The sequence below is a fragment of the Apteryx rowi genome, unplaced genomic scaffold (genome assembly GCF_003343035.1).
Source record: "Apteryx rowi isolate R43461 unplaced genomic scaffold, aptRow1 scaffold_656, whole genome shotgun sequence".
NCBI classification, from domain to species: domain Eukaryota; kingdom Metazoa; phylum Chordata; class Aves; order Apterygiformes; family Apterygidae; genus Apteryx; species Apteryx rowi.
In genome coordinates this window covers 245,650-271,219 of record NW_020450934.1, presented here as the reverse complement: position 1 = coordinate 271,219, position 25,570 = coordinate 245,650, and the positions used below count along the sequence as shown (strand labels likewise).

The following is a 25,570-nucleotide window of genomic DNA, read 5'->3' as shown; positions in this document are numbered from 1 at the left end:
TTGTTTGTTTGTTTGTTTGTTTTTCTGCTTTGAAATCCTCTCCTCTCTTCTCCTCTCCTCTCCTCTCCTCTCCTCTCCTCTCCTCTCTTTTTTTGCCCCTTTCCTTTTCCTTTTCCCTTTCCCTTTTCCAGAGATTTAAATATATATACATATACTTATAGCTTCAGGAGTATAAGAATCAAAATATACAACTCTTAGAACATCTCTGTCTCCCTTTGCAAGGGAAAAACCTTCCTAGTCTCTTTTAGTGCAAATGAATAATCTCCTACAACAAAGTGAACAATATGACAAAAAGGGCTAAATAAATAAACAATTAAGAAGCCTTATAATTACCTGACAGGACTATTTGAAGCATCTGGGTCATGGGCTGCTACAGTTCCAATGATAGTGCCAACCTTTGCTGCTTCAGACACCACCATGGAATACAACCGAGAAGAAAACACAGGCGGCTCATCAACATCTTCCACAATTATCTTCACTGTTGTCATATCGCTGAAAGGTCCCAGACTTAGGAAGCGAGGGTCAACATACATATTGGCTGCTTCTATCCTCAGGGTGTAGCTTGTTTTAGCTTCAAAATCCAGCTCCTATAAAGGTAAAGTTATTTGGAAGTTTAATTATCTAGAGATGTTGCAGCAAAACTGCTTCACTTAAAACTGCCAGCAAGTGTAAAATGAACTTTGTCATTTATATGTGAGCAGTACTTTTGATTGGCAGAGCATGGCTCATTTTTTAGCTTTATTTTTGGCAAATAAGTAGAAGAAGATAGTGAATTCAAGAATATTTTCAGTTCTTGATTTTATTGAATGTTTGCTGTAGAAGATAAGGTGTGAGTGGAACTTTAAAAAACACCTCATATTTGCCTAATTCCATTATAATTAATGTTAGTGAACATTCCCCAATAACTTTAGTAGGAAGGATAGTTCTGAAAAATCTGCCCTGCCAATGAAACAAAAATTCCTTGCGTTAATGACAAAACTCCCTATGACTTCTGTGAGGACCAGATCCTACCTCATTATTTCATTGTTCTGAATGAATCTTTCTTTTTATACTATTTATATTGATATCCAAGGTAATATCACATGTAATGTCCTATATTACCCAGTTTATGGTATTTATAGATATTATATTTATATGCATAATGCATATAATTATTATATAACGCATAAAAACATGCATTAATTTTCCCCACCTTTGCTTTAATTATGTTTGATGAATGTATAGTTTCCTTTGCAATTAAAACTATATTCAAAAACTACCCCAAGAATATTTGCTATCCTGTAACTCATAGAATACCTATGATCTGGAGGGTAGCCCCATGACGAAAAAAGTTTTGAAGGTAAAATAACATCTTGCTTCAAAAGCAATCGTTGAAAGCAAGTATTAATATTATCAGAGTTTACCCTGTAATATCCATAGCCTCAGGTGTCAGTCTGCACCAAGTGCCTAGCTAACTAAGCCTTTGTAATACAGAGTTCAATCATCAAGAGCAGCATTCAAAGACCCAAGCATTGCTAAATCTGCTGTCTGATTAATCAACTATCTTTTCAAACTAAATTTCCAAATATATAAAACAGATTTTAAAAGGTTTTCAGCAGTTCTGATCCTGAACAAATCTTGAGGATATATAATAGGTTTGCAAAATAATCTAGCAACATCTGAAAAGCATTCCTGTACTCACTAAGAGGAACAGTAGAGGTTAAACACACATCTGTGGACCTACAAATACAAGGTTCTAAATTCTCCACGAAGTTACACTAGAATAAATCCCAAATGAGCATCTTAAAGTCAGTGATTATGCTAACATCACAATACATCTGTAAACAGGCAGGATTTAAAAAATGAAAAATAAATTGCAGAACATCACATTCAGAAAGGCACTAAATTTTTATAAACTCTACATGGCAGCAAAAGGCTTTTCTGAACAGGAATATATGTGATCTTTATGTTATGCATGTGCTTATTTGTTGCATTGAATCAGAACTGAAGTATCGGTAGTTCTTCTAACAGGGTTATGCCATAAAGAAGGTTTTCTGGATACTTAATATATAACTGGATACTAGTCAGTATTTATTACAAAAAATGTTTAATTGCTTTGAATCTTAATCTTGGCTTTATACTTCAAGTACAAAAGATGGGCTTTGAAACACATCTCACAGCCATAATTCAAATATAAATGTGGTGTTAAGATGATGAAAAATGTCTCAGAAACTATATTGCATGGTGATAACAATTAAGCAATTGAGAGGGCTAGATGAACAACAAGATTAAAAAGAAGATAACCAAAAGGGCAAATATGTTAAGACTCTTCTTCTCATTTTTCAATAAAAACACCATATGAACAAAAGAAATTATAGTTTGAAGAATGTCACAGACAAAATATAGTATAAGATTTGTTGAGAATAAAAAAAAMCATTGTCTTTAGCAAACTATATATTTTCCATCAGAATGGACAAAAATGTATATCTAAATCCCTCAATTCTGTACGTCTCTGATGCAGCAGACAAGAAATTTTATGCCAACCTGGTTTTGATTAGAAACTGGTGTTTTCAAATAGATTAGACATAAAAATGAATAGCCTGGTTTATACATTACTCCTTATTCTGATTATTTTCATATTCAGTTGAAATTAATATATTCTATTGCAGGCTTTCTTTTTTTAATCTGCTATCGATGTTTAGAGTAACAATATATAACTGAATTATGCCATTGAAAAAGCTGAAGATATGGCCTGCCACATGAAAATTCTAAACTTGGGGATGTTTTTCATTTAAAAAAAAAAAAGAAAAAGAAAAAGTTCAACTATTAGCATTAAATAGTTAATATTACTCAAACTTAAATTTCCACTGAGACGTAGTTGTTTAAGAATCAGGGAGATAAGGAGTCTCTCAACTCTTCCACACAGAATTTTAGACTTTGCAGAACTCCATATTTGGGTTTACATTGCGCTCTGCCAACAAGTATGTTCATGTTTACAAGCTTAGGAATGTGCTGAACTGCTATGGTCTGATTATGGTTATATTCTTGTACTTTGTACTGTATATAAAGTTGCACATTGATAACTAATTCTGAGCTGGGTGTCCATATTCCCTTTGCCTGCACTTCTGGTTCTTGAAATTGCACTTGTGAAAATGTGACTCTATTAATGGCAGAATTCCTGTGCTAATTTCTGTTAACACAGAACTAAGGAGCACCCAATGCCATGTTATGAGGCAAAATCACTGGATCTAAATAATGAGTTTCCACTTAATTGTTTCTATGTATATCAGATGTCTCATGACTCCAAAACTCAAACAGATAGTACCACATAACTATGTTTTTTAGTCTATTGTTTTTTATTTTCACATTGTCCTTTCGACTTTAGAGTTACATAGGCCAGAGAAGGGAAGGTTAATTTGTTCCATTAATCAGTGGTATATGTTGAAATAGGATAATCCAGGTTACAGCAATACTTAATCAAACACATGGAAGTATATCATAAGGATGCAGGCAAGATAGCTTCTTATGAGAAACTACTGTCAATACCAAATTCATCCTAAGAAAAAAAATCATGAAAAATTCTGTTTTAATAGCAAATGTGCCTACAGCACAATATGTGTAATCAGGCAAATTATATAAAATTTAACTTTAATAGGTAAATCACAATAATGAAAAAATACTATTTAAAGGACAGTTTTGCAGACATTCCCATGTTTCTGTATTGATTAAAAAAAGTAGAACTTCTGTGGCTTTAATTATTAAAAGTCATGAAAATCTTATGAATGATTATCACAAGTACTGACATGTGCTTTTAAATCATTGCATTTCATTCTTATAGGGTAGGAAGAGATCCTTCTTTATTTGACTGGAGTACAAGAGTATTAGAGTAGGAGAGAATAGGAGGCAAAACAATAAAAGACAAATAACACATATTCATTGAAAAGACATTTCCTCACAGAGAAGGGTGGAAAACTAATCATTGTGTATATATACATTTTTAACTGGCTTAGTTACTGATGGCAGGCTTCATCTTCTCTAATGCAGACGTGTACATCTGAGAAAATCATGATATGCTCCTTAATAAAGAGTGGAGAGAAATTCTTCTCGGAAATGAGTTTTCCGGTCTACCTATGAATGCCTGTTTTTCCACACTTGCTAGAAAGGGAGTATCAATAACTAGATGTAAACATCTGCTTTCAGTCATATAAATCCTGCCGTAGGTATCTTCCTCAGATATTCTATGGTACCCAAAGCTGCTGATAGTTTCAAAAAGCCATAAGGTACCTTGCTAATGAAAAAGAATCTAAGATAAGTACATATTGGGGGTCAGGGGGAGCAGCTGGTGTTTTGAAGAGGAAAAGTTTGGGTGGGTAAAGGGTGGGTAAATAGAGACAATATTACTATTTGCTTCTTAGTTCTTCAGGGCAGAGACTTCTTCCTACGGGGTGTGACAATATACAGTCATCAACCTCACCCTCTTCCTATAAAATACAGATTCTCAGATCCTATGATGAACACACAGATACGAGGTTTTGAGGCAGAAGATAATCTGGGAAAATCAACAGAGCCTCTGAGATATTATCAGTAAATAAGACTTCTCAACCTAGAGGAAATGTGCCAACAATGCAGAGAAAATATAATGAAGATATTACACATTACAGACACGAATGAAAGTCTTAAAAAGTGCACTGAAAAGATCTTTTTTTCTCTCTCTCTCTCTTTTAATCTAATTATCACTGATGTCTATTATATAGATAGAATCATTTAACTGGCCTTCGGATCATGCCTTCATTATTTCCTGCTATAACAAAAGCACAGGTTCCAATAATGGAATACCAAGTCAACAGCTTACAAATCACTACATCAGTGTTGAAGGTTAAAAGGACAATGTATACTTCAGTTCTTCAGTACAGTGAATAGAGCATGACAGCTCCATTAATATCCGTGCATTAGTGTTATCTGATTAGATCCTGTGTAGGCTCCATTCATCTTTCTCTCATTTTGTTTTTTTTTTATTTTTTTATCTCTCTCTTCCTTTTCTTTTTTTTTTTTCCCCTTTTTTTTCTAAGGGGTAAGGTTTTTTTCCTGTCTGAAGGAAATTACAAAACAAGTCATCTATATCACAGAGGCTGGATATGAAGTTATCTTTCACAGGAAGCCCATTTTTGTAATATTCATTTTTTACTGTACCGTAACTTTGTAATAATGTACTTTACAGAGGTGAAAATCCCATTTTTAAGCCCGGTTGAGGTTTTGTATTGAAAACAGCGGTATATCAAACAAATGCACATTATATCTCAAAGGAACCATAGAAGACTCAAGTTCTTACATTGTAAACTCTGATATAGAATTGAAAGCAAATTTTCTAGCCGAAAAAGTGAAATGTTAACTCTAATAGAAAGATAGCTTTTCACTCAAAGGCTTATGCATAAAACCTCCATTTTTATAATTGCCAGTATTACTCTTAGAACTAGTTCAGGTTTTAGAATAATCTCTTAGAAGCCAATTTCTATGAAAAAGTATTTTGCATCACTTATTTTCACTTTTTCCCCCCCAACATTCAAACCTGTTGATGATATTGGTAGTAGGGTTGTGTATGGGGGAAGAAATTAAAACAAAATGAGCACAAACTGTACAGTGGTAAACTTGCTTCTTGATGCTTATCATTTGCCCAAATAAGATGTGACATCCCTCTTCAGAGTCTTCAGGCTCTTCTTGCACTAAAGTCCACTAGGATCTCTCTATAGGCTTCAAAGGGTTTGAATTAGATCTCATATCCTTTCAAAAATGTAGGTATGATGCATATAATTAAAATATACCTTACAGCTTTATTTTTTTTTAATTACCATTAGTATTTTAAAAAAAAAAGTATATGATAAAGATGTAGGTGAATACATATTATCTAACAGGTTTTTATTTTAAGATGTTTTGCTACTAAGCTATTATTATTATTACTGAAGCCCAATTATAGCCTGAAACTTTGTAAATAAAGTGGTATCAGTACTTACATGATACTTTTCCCTGTGCAATGTTTTTAGAAAAAGTGTTTTGGAAAGTATAAACAGTATGGTGTGTGTATGCATTTGCACAGAAATGGAAGCCAAAAAAAATTCACATGTATTAAGATCAGGATTCTGTGACATGAATTCATTTTGAAGTTGTACACACATAGGTTTGCACACTTTACAATTTTTTGTAGTAATTGATTGAATCATCATTCACTTCCATAATTTTTTCTTCAATTCTAAGTCTACTACTGCAAAGACAAATTTAATACATTTTTAAAACTATATCTGTAGAAATATTCTGCTTCTCTTCCAAATACCCTCACCAATGTCAAATGTAGCTACTGCTTATATGCAAATGATCTGAGTCCTTACTAAGAGTATTGATAGCAGAATGTAAATTACGAATTAAACCACAGGAAGGAATTGCTCCTATTCTACAAACAGAGAACTGAGTCACAGTGAGAACCAGGATAAACTTTTCAAATATGCCTAAGAAATACAGATGACCAATTTCATTTCAAAAGCTGTATAAGACAATTTTTTTTCTAAAAAGATCACTTGAAGATGGATGTTTTCCTATATCCTACTTAAAAGTAAGTAATTTAAGTAGCTAGCTGAGCTCAACTTAGGTATTCACTAAACACAGTGTGTGTGTATGGGAGAGTGAACCAGAAGAAATAATTTAGATCCAAACTCCCCTATTATTTGCAACATCAGAACTYGAGCATGGAATTTGAGTAGGTGATATCTTTAGACTGCTCTGTACAGGATAAAAGTAAAGGAAGGGCTTTCTTCTTTTTCATTTGACAAGCCAGAGCTTGTTTGTTTGTTTGTTTGTTTGCTTATTATTTAATGAAGGAAAGAAAAGAAATGGAAAGGATTGCAAAGTAACTTGAAGCTGCTGGACTATAGCTTATATGAACGTGGCAAGTCAAAGGGATAGACTGCTACTAGTATTCCCATTACTTTCCTACTCTCTCTGGAATACGGGAATAGTCCTCCGAACTATGTTGCCTATGGGTCCCATTCACCATTTTTTATACCAGCTTCTGGAAAGTAGACTTTATCTTTCTGCAATTTTTCATTTCCTATTGTAGGTTGGAAACACATCATGGCATCTTAAGAACAACTTATTAATGCACTGTTCTGCACATTATTAGATACATGCAGGATAAGTTGTTTGCATATGAATTCAGTTAATATATTGCAGAAGAAGGTAGACTTTATTTTTTAGTGCCAACAACTAAGTAAATGGTTCTAAGTAAATAGAGCTGTTACTACTAGCTGCTGTCATAAGAAGAAATTCTAGCTCCACTGATCTTACAAAAAAATCCATTATGCCTAGATTTAACCTTTTGTTATTGTTTAATCCATAAAACCATGAAGAAGAGTTTGTCTTTGTCCCAAAGAATGCTTTCGAACAACTTTCTTTTCTCTAGAATAAACTTAAGCAACTTTCTGGATTACATGAGCTTCATGTCTCATTTAAATATCAAATTCTTCTGTCATTCAGTTAATCGAGCGTACTGGCCAGGATGGAGGAGAATAAGGTATCACAAACACCATATGTGATATACAAATATCACAGTATTTGCAGCTGTATGACAAAAAGTCATACAGCAGCAAATGTTGTACACTGGTACAGCATGCATACTGCTACTGTTCTCCAACTGTTTTGAGGGGAAAAAAAAGAAAATCCAGAGTAAGCTGTGCAAGCCAAACAGAATTCTGGATTTAGCAATGCAAAAAAAGTATAAATGAGGGCAGAATACACTTTATTTTTTGATGAATAATACATTTATCACTGCTAGAGTGAGAGTATGATACTTTTTTTTCCTGCTGACTTCTGATGTTTTGAAGTCTCTGTGTCCCTAGGGTACAGAGAAGAAATGTGTTCAAATGCACATGAAGAAAAAAAGAAAAGAAACACACCCGAATCTCATTCATCAGCCTTGGCACCTTCCAAGTCAACACATATTTTAAACAAGTCCATTACATATAAGTAATCTTGGGAAATATCTAACCATGCAGCATTTTCCTCATTCTAATATCAATATCCTTGGTACTTCACTTTTTCAAACATATGTTTGGTTTCTGCCCGAGTACATTACATTTCAATGCATTATTTGCAATTTTTTGTTGATCCTTGGGCATTTTCTTTCATATTCCATTCACTCGGAGCATACAGAAATCCTACTTTACTTAATACATTCTTAAATCTCACTTCTCTAAAATGTTGATCTCTTTTTTTTTTTAAGAAAAATATTTTTTTCTTGTACTTGATGCTTCTTTATGAGCATCTGAATATGATTTGTATTAAAACAAAGTCTTAGCTTTTATTTAGGGATTAACTTTTCAGATTGTCTCAGAATGGGCGTCCTTCTAGAAACAGAATGAAAATCTGTAGTTTGTGTGCGGAAATTTGATAACCAGGTGCCAAACTTTCTGCACAATGCCCAGCACAAAAGTGAATGGAACAGAGCCATCAGCTGTTTAGAGATACTGATTTGTATGTGTGATTGAAGCAAAAGTGTGCAAAACTGAAGCATGCATTTGCATTTAGAACCCAAGTGTGCCTGTTCAGAACTCTTTGCCATGACATTTTACTGCTTGATGTGTACGCAGACGTATCATCTGAGCATTTAAATACATGGGAGTTTAAAAGGATGGGCACACATTTGGAGGCTGAGTTGTTTCTCAATGTCTCATCTGATTTCAGGGGAATGAAAAGAAGACAGGTAATTGCACTCAGAGGTGTATAGTGCTTCATGTGCTGGATTGTGAAATGCTGAGATTAGGCAGATTCCAAGCCACCGACTTAATTTCTTGCCTCATTCCTTATTAACAAGCACACATTATTATGCAGTGACAATCTCTGGCTCACTCTGTAGTGATTTGGCAGGTTAGGCTCAGTGTTTGAAGCCCATTTAGCCTGCATACACTTTCATTAATGGACTACTGTGTATATGCCCTCCAGAGAAGAACAACTAGAAAGCAATGCCCTGGTAGCCACTGTGCTTGAGCTCTTCACTTTCTTTCTTCCCTCCCAATAAATGTTCTCTGCCATTTTTGCCTGCAGGGTTAGTGGGAGGATCTTTCAGGTGTGAAAAAGGCAGCAAGTTTCCTGGAATTGGAACGAAGAGCAAACGTCATCCAGTGGATGGGAAGTGCCCTCAACAGAGGGAGATCCTTGGGTACGGAAGGGGGAGTGAAGTCAATAACGGCAGGGAAATGAGGGAGACTTTGAAACACTTCAGAAAAAGGTCTGAATTATTGTGTCAAAACATTTCAGCATTCATTAGGTTTAAAAATGATTAGCAAACTGAAGGATTACAGTGGGTTAGAATTTGGTAACCTCTTTAGTGTTGTCCATTAGCCATTTCATGGAGCACTTCTCAGGATAAATGTTCAGAACCATAAGGTTCAGTTCAGCTCCATGACTACAGTGAGTATAGTAATAAAAAACAACAGTTATTTGGCCCACTGCACTATACTGAAATCAGGAGATTCCGGGTACAAACACCATGCTTGTGAGAGCATATTAAAATTAAAACATATTCAGCAGTTCCCAACTTAGATCATCAGAGCACCCAGCTGATTCAGTACTGCTGACTGTGATACTGACAAATGTTTTCCCTCTAGGACAGGCATAATTCTTCCAGATCTTTGCTCAGAAACATTAAATGAGCAAGCTGAAGCAGCCACATTGAATTCGGCTGTTGAACAAAGACATGGCTAACTTTTCATCACCTTTATTTAAATTGTGCTAAGTAGAAATTATCACAGTACTCAAGAAGCCTAAGATGGATGCTTTTGCCTTTTGCCAGTAAAAAGATGATTTACATTACAAGAATTAAAGTCTGATCTTCTGGGGATGATGAACACCCTCCATTTGCTCTGACATCAGTGGGTGCTTACCAGCTCTCAGTAGTAGTTATTCAGGATATCACAGAATTAGGCCACTACTTTGCAACACTATGCAGTATTAACTTCTTTCAAAGCAGAAGTGTTGTTGAAGCTTTATATTGCTTTAGAGAGGAATTCACGAATCAGAGCAAAAAAGATATGCAAAATTGGATAGGTGAGATTAATAAAGATTAAGGAGTACATAGGTAATGCAAAAAAAAGTCATCTATGGAATCAAATTAACTACAAACATAGGTCCTCATCCAGCAAAACTCTTACATATATTCTAAAATACCAAGTCAGTCACACATTTTAGAGTGCATTAAATTGCTTAGCAGTGTTAGAGCTGTAGTTTCAGTATTGCCAGTGCCAAGCATTCACACATTAAGAGTATGAAATTTTATCACAGAAGGCTCTTCTAAGTGTTTTTTTTCCTCCTGTTCTCCTCAAAACTGAAATCTTCTGCCAAAATATTTCAGTGCACAGTTAATTTGGAAGAGGATACTCTTTACAAAGTATTTCATCAAGGTAAGAATGCTGAGTTTTAATATTTTTATATACACGTGATTTTTCAATTTTAAAAAGTTAATAATTCACATTATAGGCATATAGAAAGTTAAGAATAAAAATATTTATATAATTATTTTCTTTTTTTGAAATAATATTTGCTGATAATAGATTATCTTGTGAAACAGCTATTCTCATTAATACATAATTATAATAGTAATAATGTGTGCCTCCTGCATAGAACAAGATCACAGAAGACAATTAGATTTTTGTAAAGTATATTTGGGTTCCATTTTGGATTAGGATCTTTCTTTCTTTTTTGGGGGATGGGGGTAAGATATATTTTCACATTTTCTCTTTAACAGAATGACACATGGTGAATGAAAAATGATAAATAAATACTGACATTCCCATCCAAGTTTATATATGCTGGAGCTTTACAAAAAAATAAAAAAATAAAATAAAAAAAWATATATATATAGCCAAAAATTAATGAGAAATTTCAGTATAAGGCATTGCAAATTTCTGAATCACACACACACTAAAACCAAGGTGAAATATTGTGATGGAAGCTTTTACAGCAGTCAAGGCTCTTGAATGTGAAAGCTCTTCATATTGCCTGCCCTCATCTTGCCCAGCCCCAAACAGAATCAGTCAGAAAATCAGACTTACCTTCTGAATTGTAATGATGCCTTCTTGGGTGTCCTTGTCTACAGAAATTTTGAATATGCCCAAACCATCACCATCCGCAATCTTATACTCCATTTCAGCATTAGGTCCCACATCTGCATCTGCAGCTTTTATTCTGGCCACCACAGAAGCCATAGGCAAAGACTCTGGGACATTATATTGATATGATCCTGTGAAATTTAAAATACTTAATGAATCCAGAGTCTTATGGAGCTGTGGGCTAAGAAAACATCTACCTTCCTTTAAATCATGTATTTGATATTTTCGCTCAGGCTACCATAAAACATTTTTTAGTTTAAAATAGAATAATTGCCTTTCCTCTGCTAGATATTTCTTGTGATGTATCTACTTTTAGTACTATGGGCATCATCTCTTCTATTAGATGTACAAGACAAGAATGCAAAAACATCTTTCCAAATTGACATGTAAATCATGAGGCAAACACCTTCTGCAACTTTCCAAGGCAGAAAATATTTTCCTTTTTTGTTTTCCACAAAAGAGCGAAAAAAAGAAAATACATAAAATCAAATCAATGTAAAATCTCATTATTTTATAACTACGTATCTTGATTAGGCAGTTTGTAATCTGAGTTTGACCAGAAACTGAGATATATTCATTTCTTTAATAAGAAGAGCACCATCTGCATTCTTGAAAATTCCAGCTTTTTTGTTCAAGTGGAAAATGATATAACAGTCTCAGAAGGGTATCTGAGTGCAACTTGTAACCAATAACATCCTCACCTTCAAAAATAACTTTGAACCATTCTATTATTATTTTAAGCAACTGGTGGCAGGAAATCTCTTTTGTACAGATTTATTTTTTATGTCGTTAGAGGTGAGGCTGGAGTGGATGTGAATATATTCTTCACATTATTCTAATTATGCTTAGCAAGGATTTTTTAAGATCATAGGAATTTTTAAAAAAAGGCAAAAAAAAAAGCACCCCAGACAGAATGCTATTTATAAACTAGTTTCCTCAAGCCTGAGAGTACAATTGTGCTCTCCTTCCCTTGGTTAAGACAAAAGCCATCATGGTCAAAGAAAGTAAATTGAGGGCAAATGACTTTCCAGTTCTTCTGTAATTAACTTCTTATGGAACACAGTATGCACAAGAAAAATTCTGCTAAATTGCCAAAAGAATATGAAGTATACACAGGCAAGTAAAAAAACTGTGCATCTTGAAGTTGAAGATGCAAGAGCTAAAGATATATACTTTTTCTGTCCTTTTATTTGTAGAGAAGAAGCAAAAAAAATTAATAAATTAATTTGCTGTGCATCACTTCTTTCAAATTGTTCTGAACCTTATTAGGTAACAAAAAAGATTCTTCCAATGTAACAATAATAATAATATAACACCTTGCTCTCCATGGTTCTCAAAGTACTTAACAAGGAAGCAGAGTAGTTTTAGCTTCTATTTAGAAATACACGATGTGTACAGAAAATAAGAATGTTTATGAACAATTCTACAATTCACTTTTTACAAAATAACTTACGACGTGGAAAGCGGGGTGGGTTGTCATTAACGTCAGTCAGGGTGACGGTTACAGATGTTGTCCCTGATAATCCACCATTTTGCCCAACCATGTCCTTTGCTTGGATAACAAGTAAATATTGGTCCTTGGCTTCTCTATCCATATTGGGAAGGGCAGTCTTGATAACACCTGCAGTAAGGCAAGGTAAGTCAATGGTTGCACAGGTAAATACATTACTGTGAAAGATGAGCTTGCCTTCAAAGGTAGTAGATCAATGAGTTACTGTGCYCAAAAAGGAAAAATGTAATTTCAACACTAACATCTCAGTTTTTGACTAGGAACTGAACTGACACGAAAAGCTTATTTTAAGTATTCTCAATTTTTTTTTTTTTGTACTAGATCTGTATATCTTTGAGTAATAGCAGCCATGACTGTATTATCTGAACATCTTTTCCCTTCTTCGTGAAGTCACTGGTAATACTCTCTTTCCTGGAAAATGTTCTCTCTTCTAGAGCTAGGAAGAATAGAATATTATGCATTCATTTCTAAGATTCCAAGTTCCAGATTCATCTCACGGTGTCTTAAATGGCCATTAATTCTTACTAATATTAACATCATGCTATGTTATATATATGTATGATATTATCTTATTTTACCAAATATTTGTTTAAATAATACCTACTTCTAAAGCATTCAGTGTAATTAGAGATCTTGATGTATTAAATGAAATGTTGTAATATCTGAAGTAATGTTTTTGTTATATCTATTTGATGATCTGTGTATAGTTTGTAATTATTTAGTTTGAAATGAAAACCAGAAGAAAGCTCCATGTTCATCCATTCAGTTCTGTTGATATATATCAGAAAATAAATATTCCTTCTCAAAACATTATGGCTTTATGAATATTTCATGCTTTGTACACAGTACAGCGGCTAACTCTGACTTCCAGAGAGGCAGCCTTTTACTCCACCAGCATTTAGTGTCAGCAACAAAGGAAACATAAACAGTCTAAATAAAGGAGAGGCACAATGGGGCATATCTCTTCATCTGATATTTGTTGAATGTTTAGTTACAGTTTTATTTCTTTCTTCTCTTATGAATGCAGGACTCACTATTAATCATCTCTGGGATGAAACATTTATTTCACAGACTGTCTGGCACTATTTCACCCTTTTTACTTGATAGGTTAAAAGAATACAATTAATATACAATTTCACAACTTAGTTGTTTCTACATTGTTTTTTATGGCCTGCTTATTTTTCTGTCATAGCTAAATTGCTAGGCAATGCCAACCAATCATTTGGAAGCTMATTATGCACACAGAAAATTAGAGCATCATATCAAAATGAAAATGTATGCACACATTTCAGCCTCAGTCCTTAAGGATTTTGATTTAGCAGGAACTACTATATTACTGCTCAGGGGTTGTCTGCAGTCATTGTGACAATATACATTGAACATACATATACATGGAGAGGGAGATACAGAGACGGGGAGAAAAACACTATAAATCGTACCCATTGAGAAACAAACATAAAATTATATATACCCCTGCTGAGGATGGCTCTGTTGCAGCATGAAAATATTTATATTATTTATTTCTGGAAATTTAAATGTTGTTAAATAGAGTGTGACCTTCTGGTGATGGTGCAGCCGTGGGTTTGAGGTCTGATTCCCACCACAGGCTTCTTATTATATATTGGGGAAATAGTTTGTTTCTGCTTTGCTCCAATTTGTTCATCTCTGAAACAGCGATAATAATTCTTCCCCATGATGACATAATAGTAAGCTCAAATACCAAACTGAACTAAGCAGAGCAAGAACTTCTTTTCCCACTCTATGAAATGACACAGTAAAATGAGTCATGTTTATCAAAACAACAAAGGATTAAGGGTTTCATCTTGTTGTGGCTGAAAATATTCACAAAATTTCATGAAACATAATAAAAAATGCCCCATAAGTAATTTGTTCTGAAAATGGCTGCAAAGGGGTATGTCAGATGAGAATAGGAAGCACGATGCCTTTTTGTTCAAACTGATGAGGAAAAGGTTTCCCAAGGCAAAACTTCAGTTTAAAAATAGAACGGAGAGGTGGTCATGCCATAAAGCTATGCTCCAGGAAATCTGCTGAGTGTGTGACATTCAGACATTTCTGAAACAAGCATCTGCAAAAAATATTTTTATAGCATCTTGAAATTTTCATTGATCAGAAAGACTGCAGCAGGCAGCAGACCAGGAGGCTGCTGGAATCACAAGGAAAGAAAAATATAAATTCCAACAATGTCAATTTATCGCATGGTTCACATACGTGATTTTCATAATCTATTCATAAGAAAGAAAGGGTAAAAATSAACAAAATCCAAATGTATTCAATTAACTGAGAGACCGCATTAATAAGTAAGTAAGTTCCTAGCAAATTCTGATGCATATTTTCTCAACATCACTGTAGAGCAATTTTATGGAAAGTTACCTGTCTTTGGCTCCACAGAAAAGTAAGGTTGTCCTTGCAGTATGCTGTAAACCACTCGGGCACTGTTGCCGTAAGTAGGATCATCTGCATCTGTGGCTGTCACTTGAACCACAGAGGTACCTGCAAAATGATAAGGAAACTGTTGTAGATATAAGATCCACAGATCTGAACTAAAGTCATTTGATATGTTGTGCCAGTATCCATGTGGAACAGCGCAACGTGACTTTTTACAATGCTACATCATTTTTGCTGATTGCACTCAGAATATGAGGTCCCCTTGTAAACCAGTAGTATCAACTATTACAGTGATCAGTCTTCCTGAGTACTCTCACAGCCTTTGATTCATGTTAATAAAACTCCACTCACTCAATAGCTCCTCTCTCTGTATGTCTGACTTTGCTTAGTGGAGGGTAAGTTAGAACGAACTTTCAATGAACAGTATTTTTTAAATGATGATTGTGCCTGAAACACAGCTTAATAAATATGAAATATAGTAATAATTTCCCTTTGAAGAGAAATCTACATATTAAAACTGTAAATAATGACTGACTGTAAAATCAAATATACATACATATGTATAGGTATTATATATGTTAATATTTATACATATATATAAAAACAAAATTTAGCCTCTAAAATTATTTTGAACTTTTATAAAAAGGATGGCTGAACAGTTTCCATTTCAGCTCAGAGAACAAACTGCTGGGAACTGTCTCTAAATTTCTTTAAAAAGTACTCATTTCTTTCAATAATCTGCAATTCTTTAGTACCACTTATGGTAGTAATCTGCTACATAAACATTTGTTGAGCAAGAAATGTCTCTATGTTGACGTAAATATGAAAGCAAAGTGTCTAACTGGCTAGTAAGAGGGGTGCAAGAGTCCAATGTATTTTGTGAGAGGAACTGAGAGTCTCCTTTTGCATCCAGCTCATATTCATTACGTTCTCCCCAATCGTTCCCTTTTGTTTTGTTCTGCACATCAGCTTCCATGATGTATGCTGCAAACAGAATCAAACAATATTTGGGAGCCAGGGCCTTGGCCATCATCACCACCTTTTGATAGCCCAAAACGGTTACTTTTTCTCCCTTCAGATTGGCTGGAACATTGAGACTTTCCACTCTGCAGGTGAGGCTCCCATTTGGAGAATAAGTTGCAAATTGATATTGTAGCAATTTGGCAGATGCCCAGTGAAGGTCTTTAACAAAGGATCAGATTCCTTGGTAGACTGGATTTGGACACAAGATTAGAGAAAAGCTCTAAAAACATTCTTTAAAGAAAGAGTTCATTATCCAACTGGATACATTTTTGACATGTGAAAATGAGAGCAACAAATCTAGAAATCACTCTTTAAGAACAAACTGCAATAACAAGTGTCCAGGTTGAATTTAAGATAAATTGTACTCCTGTCAGCATTATTTGGACTTTTCCAGGAAACAGTAGTGGTAGAATTTTTCATGCCTGTTGTAGTAAGTGTCTCATCCATTTTCCTCAGAATCTCAATTCTCAGGAATGTAGAGGATTGTAAATGGGTCTTGGGACCAGGTTGAAAGTTTGGAGAGAGGCAAGATTAAGCGTCCTCCACGAAATGATAGAGATTACAGAGGATGGGACCTGCCTCAGTTAATTCTGACCAGAAGGCTTCATTCATAAAATGGTCTAGCCAAACCACATTCCTGATATTTCTTCCTGAAGTATCCATGACAAAGTATTATGATTACAATTCTATTCTAAATGCATTTTTTCTGTCTTGTGGACTGTCTAATATTTTTGGATAGAAAGAAGGTTACTCTCAACCTGAAATTTCACATGTAACTATTAAGYAGACGGAAGTTTAAAAAGAAAATTGGTAGTTAATCCATCAAGCCATTTATCAGTTATGGAAAATACATCAATTTTCTCTGTTCACCAGTAACTAAGAGCCTTGATTCAGTATGTCAAACTGATTTTACAGATAGGTCTATAATGTAATTTCATACAGAGACCTATATTGAACTTCCCAGAGTTTGCAGGTTTTGAGTACAAGGATATCATAATGGCTATTTGACATCCTGTGTTCTTTGTGAAAATCAGACTTACCACATTTACAAAGTCTCTAAGCCCTGCCAACGAAACTTACAATGTCTGCAAATATTGGCAAAAGTGCTTATAAACCTCACAGACAGTTAAGTTTTTGCTTCTTGCTCTTGCTGCTTGCAAGGACTCCAGACCAATACAAGATCAAAGAAATTACAAGCTCTGTAACCTCGACACAGAAACTCTGGAAATCCTGCAAGCTTAGAAGTGCTTGTTTGCTGTAAAAATCTACTATATAGCAAACAAAGCTTCTGCATTTCGTGAGAGGAATAAATCCAGTATCTAAATCTAACCTGCTCTCTCCTAAAGTGAATATTCAACTCATTAAACACATATTTGCTTTAGAAAAGTTTTAAGGTAGAAATTCTAATGCCAAATCTTTCTGCACTGATCCCACTTGAGTCTAATCAGCAGCTTAAAAATTTGGATGATACTTTCCCAGTCCCTTCATCCTAATCATCTTGTCTCAAGACTCATGAGAGAGAAAGATCTTTTAAAAGAGATGCTATTATCATTATTTCTCTATCAGTTGCACACAAAAACTTTGAGTTGCAAGAGTTCTATGCTGACGGAGATTTTGATAGAGGGAGAATATGCAAGCTAACATAAGGTATGTTAACTATGTGAAAAGACTATGTTTACGAAATTGGTTGCAAGGAAACAAAACGTATAGAAAGATTATTATGGTAAGATTTCTAGAGAGATTTTCCCAGAGGAAGCAGATTTCAAAAGAGGAATTGTGACACAGAGCTGTCCTAATTTTTCTTGCAGTGGATTTTTCTTAAATTAATATATTTATTTTCCTTGAGAAATGCAACCAAGAACACTCTGTGGATATCTATGTAGAGTCATTAACCTGTGGCTTGAGGAAAAATGGGTAGTTGCACAGTAGTTCCAACTACAACATCATTTTATGAAAGGAGAGTTTGTGTTTCCGCACTGAAATTAACTCTTCTTTTATTACTGAACATTTTGTCTTACCTGATAACACAGATACAGCTGTCTTGCATGTTTCCAAAATTAGGACTGACGGGTGACATTGGACAGTCTACAAACAGCACCCCACCTTCATTCCATCTAACAAACTGGATGTCCTGGTGAATCTTGTTTACATCAGTATTGTTCAGAGCCCCAGACTGCAGGTGTAAACAGGACATTAACCCTACCCTGAACTATTGTGTATGACCTGCTATAACCTGTAGCTTCACAATAACAACTTGAAACATATCTTAGCTCCTGTATATCTGATAGGGATCAGAAATATAAAATGAGATTATTTACTGAGGGACAGCATCTTTTTTTCTATCAGGGATGGATTTCCCTACCTATCTATGACTTTGTAGCAAAGCTAAAATGTTAGTTCATTAAAATGACCCCTACATGAAGCAACTTCATAGACTTTTTCAGCAACTGAAGCAAGTATTGAAGAGAAATGCGTGCTGCTAATCAAAGGATGTTTCACACATCAGAATGTCAAGAATTAGTGATCTAAATCAAGAATTAGTGATCTTTAGGATATATTACAGAGATCCACCTTTTCTGTGGTAGGGTCAGACAAAGGTGACGTGGTTGCTGACATTTATTTTGAATTACAGATCTTTCAAAAGGATCATTTTTATATCTCCGAGTTTATAATTTTAGAAGCTTGTGCATAGAATTTTTTAAAAAGCTTGTTAGTACCTCTTGTGGTATTTGGCCAAAGTATTTTAAATGAGTTTGCATATGAAATATTTGTGTGAGCTTGTCTTTTAAACATCGGTGAAACTATCTAAGGGAAAACTTGTTTCTAAAACTGGATGAACTTCGGAAATGTTATTTTTGAAATTGCACAAACTCTTATAAAACGAATTTTAACCTCACTAACTAATTAAAAATAACCTTTAAATCCAGTCAGTTATTGAAAATATAAATTAATCATGTGTAATACACAAAACAATTCCACAGTGTCATATTTCTAAGTGATATCAGCTGTTACCAGAAGTACATCATTACTATCCAGGTATCCATTATACCTACTTTAATCCCTACATGCAGTGGTATGTTCTGGTTCTGCTCTGTGCAAGAGGAATACTTTTAAAAATACTTAAACCCCCTAAAATTATGACTTTCAGCTAAGTCATATCTTTGAAGTCTTTTCTATGAATAGATTTACAAGCCATCAAGATATTTCCTTCACCCAGGATAATCAATATAATTGGACTTGACCCAAATATAATTTAATTTTTATAACCTGACCAGAAGTTATTTGAAATAATACRAAAGAGTGGCTTCAGTTAGCCTCTCACTAATGTCCTAAAATATTTGTCAAATATAATGCAGAATCATTATACTTGCCTAATCATCCTTTAGGCTTAAGGCTATAATTCTCCTGGTTTGATAATTAGTCTGGGTTTATAATCCTGTGATCTCTTTCATTTTRTTTAATACCCAGTTAAGGAATCTTTGTCACGGATATAATTTTAAAYAAAATAAGAGAGAGAGACTTTGTTTCTCCTTAATATTTCATGAATCCTCTAGATGTTTAATTAAAAATTGTGTTATATGAATAAACTATGAATTATTGTGATTATGTAAAACAAATGCCATGCAAGCACTTAATGGTGAACCTTAATCCAATAATAATTCAGTATTCTGTAGCTGTGTGATAGAAACCAAGAAGATGTTTAAAATGTACAATTTCAGGAAGCTCAGGATGGGGAAATTGCCCTTAGTCAGTACAGATCCTCGAGAATGCTCAAGTCTCAGTTAAGAATAATTTTGCACAAGAACCCACCTAAGCTGAATATTTATTTGGTGCTGAAATCAGTATGGGAAAGAATTTCTTTCAGTCATTTATATGGTGAAGAATCAATGAAATATACAAAAATAGATTACTTTGAAGAACACTCTCTATGGTCTCCAATGTACATTGTAAACTCCCCAAGAATTGCTTCCCATTGTACTTTTGGAACAGATGGAGTAAGGGTGGGGAACTGGTGCATGGGTATCTGTGTGTCGATAAATCTTGTATATTTGCAGTATTTGTCCAAAAGCCAATTTGTCAGTACAGGATGAGGCAGGAGTCACAAAAGCAAGAGGGAAAGGTGGAGATATTGTGATTCAGGAGGCGAGATAAAAGTGGAAGATACTTCAAAAACCTAACCGTTGCTACATTCCACAGTTCACTTAAATAATCCAGTCCTAAAGTAAAATAACCTAGTCCTAAAGTAAACATAAAAAATCTCCCAAACTAGAAAGAGACTACTTAGTCCAAAACACTTTCTACAGAACGAATATTTGAAGGGCTGAATATTTAGGTTTTTAAGTCTTAGGTTATCAATCTCTCTTTTTCCAAACTGAGTTTCAAATGTAAAAGCAATGCTGACTAATGATTGCTGCACCACATTCAGGCAGGTAAGATTCTTCTTTTCTCTTTCTCTCTCATTTAGAAGCATTTTTTACAGACCAAAAAACACAGGAAGTGGTATTGAAGAAACTGCAGAAAATTCTGTACAGGCAATCTTACTGTAACAGTATCAATTTTTGATATAGTTTAAAATCAGTCAAAGAAACCCCTAATTTCAATCACCATACAAGTTTTTTAACATGAAGTAAGTGCTCCAATACATGTGTTTCCACTGAAGTAGCTGAAGTTCATCTGCTTTTTTAACCTCTTGCTTGCATTTATATCTTCAGATAAGCTATAATTCATCAAAATCTCTCTGGGCCAAACTCTCATCTGGGCTAAATCACCCAGCTTTTGATGGAACACTGGCACCTAAAAGCAGGTAAGCATTTTGTCCCTTTAGGTGAAGAGACAGCAGATTTCAGGAATAAGAGCACCACTGCTTTTCCAACTGAGGAGCTGAAATGTTTACAAGTCATTCTTTTCTGATTCCACAGGAATCTTAAAACATTCTCAGATTGGACCACGATATCTGCTAAATGCACATAGTTCCCAGAGAGCTGGATTTAAGTGTTAGAGAATACACACAATAAACTGATACCAGTATATGCAACACTTACCAGAATTTTTATGCACTAGAAGAAATTTGAAGAATTTGTTCAGAATGGACCTTATCTGAACAAAATGATATGTTATTACCTCTGAGTACCATAGCATAGGTATGAAACTTATTATTGTTAATGAGAATTATAAAACAAAGCCTCTGGCCACTGGAATGAGAAATACACCATAAAATGCTTATCTCAATCCCCCCATAGCTGTTTGCGTTTCACAGCATTTTGGGAAGGGTAAATACTTAATCAAGCATGTTATTTCCAGTTAAGTCTGGAAATATCTAACTGTTGCAGGTGGCTCATAGATAATTAAGTAGCTTAGTAAAAAATAATGAAATTTTTAAACAGCAATAGAAGCAAATTTCCCACAACACCAAAAGTTTATTTTGCACTTACCCACAGGAGACATTTCAGGAACTCCAGCAGTGTAAGGACCATCCAGAAATTTTGGCTCATTGTCATTGATGTCCTGAATCTTAATGACGAACTCAGATTCTGGTTCCACGGGTTTATTAGTCAGCCTATCTAGTGCTTGTGCTCGGAGCGTGTAGTAGGCCTGCTCTTCTCGATCCAGCCTCTTTGTAGCATGAATATCCCCCGTGTTCTCATCAATAATGAAAATGGAACTTGCCCCTTCGCCTGACAAGATGTATTTGATGGAACCATCTCCTTTATCAACATCAGAGTGAAGCTGGTGAAAAATTGATGAGAGATGAGATTAACTTACAAGAGAGGCAGTGACATGGAGATATGTAAAAGTAATTCTTATGTCGAGCAGTAGTACATGAAATTTTATTGTTCTTGGAAAGACAAGCTGAATGTTTATCGTGCACGGCATGTGAAAGACTATTAGAATCTGTCAGCTTGCTCTTTTGAGCAAGAAAATTTCATTCTTTTCTGCAAACAATATCATTTGCAAACGCATTKTATATTATCTTATAGTCTTCTCAAACTGGAGTTTCACATGGCTGCACAYGCACACACACAGACACACACACGATTATAAACATTACTTATTACTTATAATATCTAAATTAAACTAATTTATTGGTTTCCACTTACTGTCCTACTGAAGGGTGAGACTTCAAACAAATGTCACAATAAACTAAATGTCAATGTTTCTTTGCTCCCTTGCATATGTGGACAAACTACATACTCATTTCCTTAGTGTTTACTGTGTAGTGTTTAATACATATCAAATAGATTAAAATAGATTGGCCAATTTTGAAGTCTTACTCACTACTCACTACATATAGTGGACAGGTAACTTCACTTCCATATCTTGTTTTCCAGTATCTAACATTAGAATATTTGCCTGTCTACAGATAACTAGGAAGTGTTAAAGAAGGTGCAGTTTTACAATACAGTAAAGAAATACAGATCAATAAACACTTAGGAAATAGTCACACCACTCCATGCATCAGGAATGAATTCAGCATATTCAGCATGATTATACATCATTCAAAGCTTGTCTTAAAGCAAAAACTGTACCTATCCTCCAACTATGTGACAGTGAGATAATTATATGCCGCATCTACATTTCATAGCATAGCTGGAGCCAGTGAGGCATATCAAAATACAATTCTAGAACTTCAAAAGACCAGAAAATGTTCTAACACCATCAGAACTGAACAGCATGACATGCCAGGTGTAGTTTCTCTGGGACTACTTGTAGCAGGCACAGAAAAAAAGTGTGTCGAAATGTGTCTCCCATTAGAATTGCAGGGCAGCTTTGCTTTACATAAGGGAACTTTCTTTTGAGCATACAAGCTCTTTTAAGTTACAGAACAAGATTCCACAGCTTTTTGCAGTTCTTTTCTACCTACCGAGTCTCACTTTCCCTTTACAGAATGTAGTTTCAAGCAATTCTCATATATATTTCAAATATGTATCAGCAATGTAATTGATCTGGATAATCATGTTAAATAACCACACACATCAAAATTTAATATGGTACAAGAGAAAAGAACATCAGTAAAACTCCAAGTACTTGCTGGCTTGTTAAAGAATGATTATTATTTGTAAGTAGTTGAGGACAATGTTAAAGACACTCAGATTCTTTATGGCTCTTATCTCCTTTGGACCTGCCCTAACTCCATATCATGTTGAGCTTGGAGGTGACTCTACTGTCATCATCATTGTAATTTCCTCCACTAACATTTTTTCTCTCAGCTGGGAGTATCACTGAGATAGTAATCACTTTCAGAATACACTTGCAGAAAATTGCTATCTCAGGCATAACTTAGCACAGCTGCAAAAGCTTTTCCTATTTCAGTAGGGAAGAATAGGTGATCAATTTTGAATTTTTCAGATGGGTAAAAAGCTGCCTATTTCTTATACATTATTTCACTTATGCTGTCTGGGTATCTCATACTTATGCAGTTACAGTGCACTCTCTCTTAAAACAAAAATGGAATCTGAGCTTTGGGCTGGATCCAAAAACAGGACTAGGATGTCTAAAGCAGATTAGGTACATTATTTCAAAATACAGTTTATCAATCCTCATTCTGTTCCTACCTCACTCCTGAGATATCTAAAGGGCCTGAGATTTTTTTTGGTGGAAGTCCCCAAGCATCTGAAGTCCTGCTTCTGGTCAGATTCAGGAACATTCAGTGCCGACACTAACAAGCAGCTCAAGGTAAAATGTATCTCACACCCAGGCTCTTTCAAGATCCACAGCATTGGGTATTCCTCAGCTGTTGACTCAATAAAGTATGCCAGAGTTCATCTCACAAATTTGACAGCTGTTCCTCTTGCTATTTTTTTACAACATGATGGGAAGAGGGACCCATCTTCCTTACAAAGGACCAGTGACCTGGGCAAGCGAAAATCTGTTTGGCTTGTGTTTCGTCTTGTTTTACCTTTCTTTTTTTTTCCTTTCTTTTTTTTTTCTTTTTTTTAAGACCTACTTCAGGGTGCATTGTCTCCTATGTGCTAGGGAGGAACTGAGTGGATTCCCTTATACAGCTAGAATCCTAGATAGTAAATAGTCTAGGCTCTAAAATGCTGGGTATCATATTATCTAAGAAATTAAGTCGTGGAATATAAGATTCAAAGTCTTCATCTTCTTGAAGTAATTCAGTTTTCTCCATATCCCATTACTGACAGAGCACTAGTCTTTCTGTGGTGACTGAGACGCTCCCATTCTCCCCATCAAAATTATTCCATCTTTTGTGGCATACATAAGAATTCGTTGGATGACTAAAAGAGCAGATGACACCATCATAACCAGCAGTTTTTCAGGCCGAGCAATTTCCTATAAGATTAGAGATGTGCATTTGGATCTCCTCAGACAAAGAAGGGACCCAAGTCCCTGTCCTGACTTGCTGAAAGCAGGCTAGCTCTCTTGGTGGCTGAAGCCTCCATCATCAGCACACCACAGTGCAGCATCCAGGCCCTGGGTCTCACCGCATGGTTGCAGCTGCAGAGCTGCACAGCCTCCCTTCCATCTTGCATTTTCATCCAGCCCTGTCCTGAGTAACTCTGTAACAGTGTTTCCAAAGAAAAGTCTGAGACCTTCAGGGGAGAGCATTTGAGGTGTAAATCCTCAAAGAAGAACTGACTAAGGCTTTCATGTCCCGGAGAAAGAAGGAATTCTGAAGCTTCAGCATTTCCCATTTCCTCACTTAGTGGCTCTCTGATTAACACATTGTTTTTAATGAGTCCCACTCTGAGGTCCGTAAATCTCCTCATGGATTTCACTACAGTTGTTGGTACCGTGGAGTGAAATGCTGAACATAAGGCACTTTTTGGAATGATGCCTTCGGGGAAAACTGCTACTCCATGGACTAGTTAAGTGATTAGCAATGGCCTTTGTTACTCCAAGGTTGAGGTTCTGGATGAACTAACTTATTTGTACTTCTTTTAAACATACACAACACTTTGTTCTACTAAACCTTTAAAAAGCAATATTGGCCCTGTGCTCAAGTTAGTAAAGCACCATTCTCTACCTACTTAACCCCAGGGAAGGCTATACTGCTACATATTTAGCTCATTTCTGGCACTATGGTATTGTCAATTCTATATAAAACCCTTTAAAGAATTTGTTTGAACATTTTTTATGTGTATTTTAGTGTCAGCATGAGGTAACTAAAAGTACAAGACAAGAGAACAATACAAAAATAAACTATGCTGAAGGAATCCAGATTTAAGTTTGGGCAGTTTATGGATCAGCTTTGCTCTATTTCTCTTCAATAATGCTTCTGTACAGTGATCTTCAAAATCATTAATGCAGATGTATCAATGCTTTGCAACTACTAACAAGATTTTTGGACCTAAGAGTTCTGGACCATACTGCCAGCTCTGCTACCATCAGTGTGAATTCAGATTAGCCATATTTTTAACTTTGAACTTCACATTCTAAGGAACCACCTTACTTACCTTGTAATGCTGGCTTTAGAAATCTCTCTGCATCATGTTTTTTTTTTCTGTTTGCTTGTTTGGGAGTGTTTGGGAAGGGAAAAAAA

The 25,570-nt window shown here is 35.1% G+C and overlaps 1 protein-coding gene across 1 annotated transcript in view; it reads right to left on the bottom strand.

Annotated features, from left to right (window-relative positions):
• CDH7 (cadherin 7) overlaps positions 1–25,570 on the bottom strand; it is a 71,600-nt gene that overhangs the window by 18,752 nt on the left and 27,278 nt on the right. The window contains exons 2-6 of the mRNA XM_026084940.1: positions 21,501–21,795; positions 15,031–15,150; positions 12,583–12,750; positions 11,073–11,260; positions 334–587 (exon numbers count right to left, since the gene is read on the bottom strand). Of these exons, the coding sequence (XP_025940725.1) occupies positions 334–587; positions 11,073–11,260; positions 12,583–12,750; positions 15,031–15,150; positions 21,501–21,795 (1,025 nt within the window). The remainder of the gene's footprint in view (positions 1–333; positions 588–11,072; positions 11,261–12,582; positions 12,751–15,030; positions 15,151–21,500; positions 21,796–25,570) is intronic.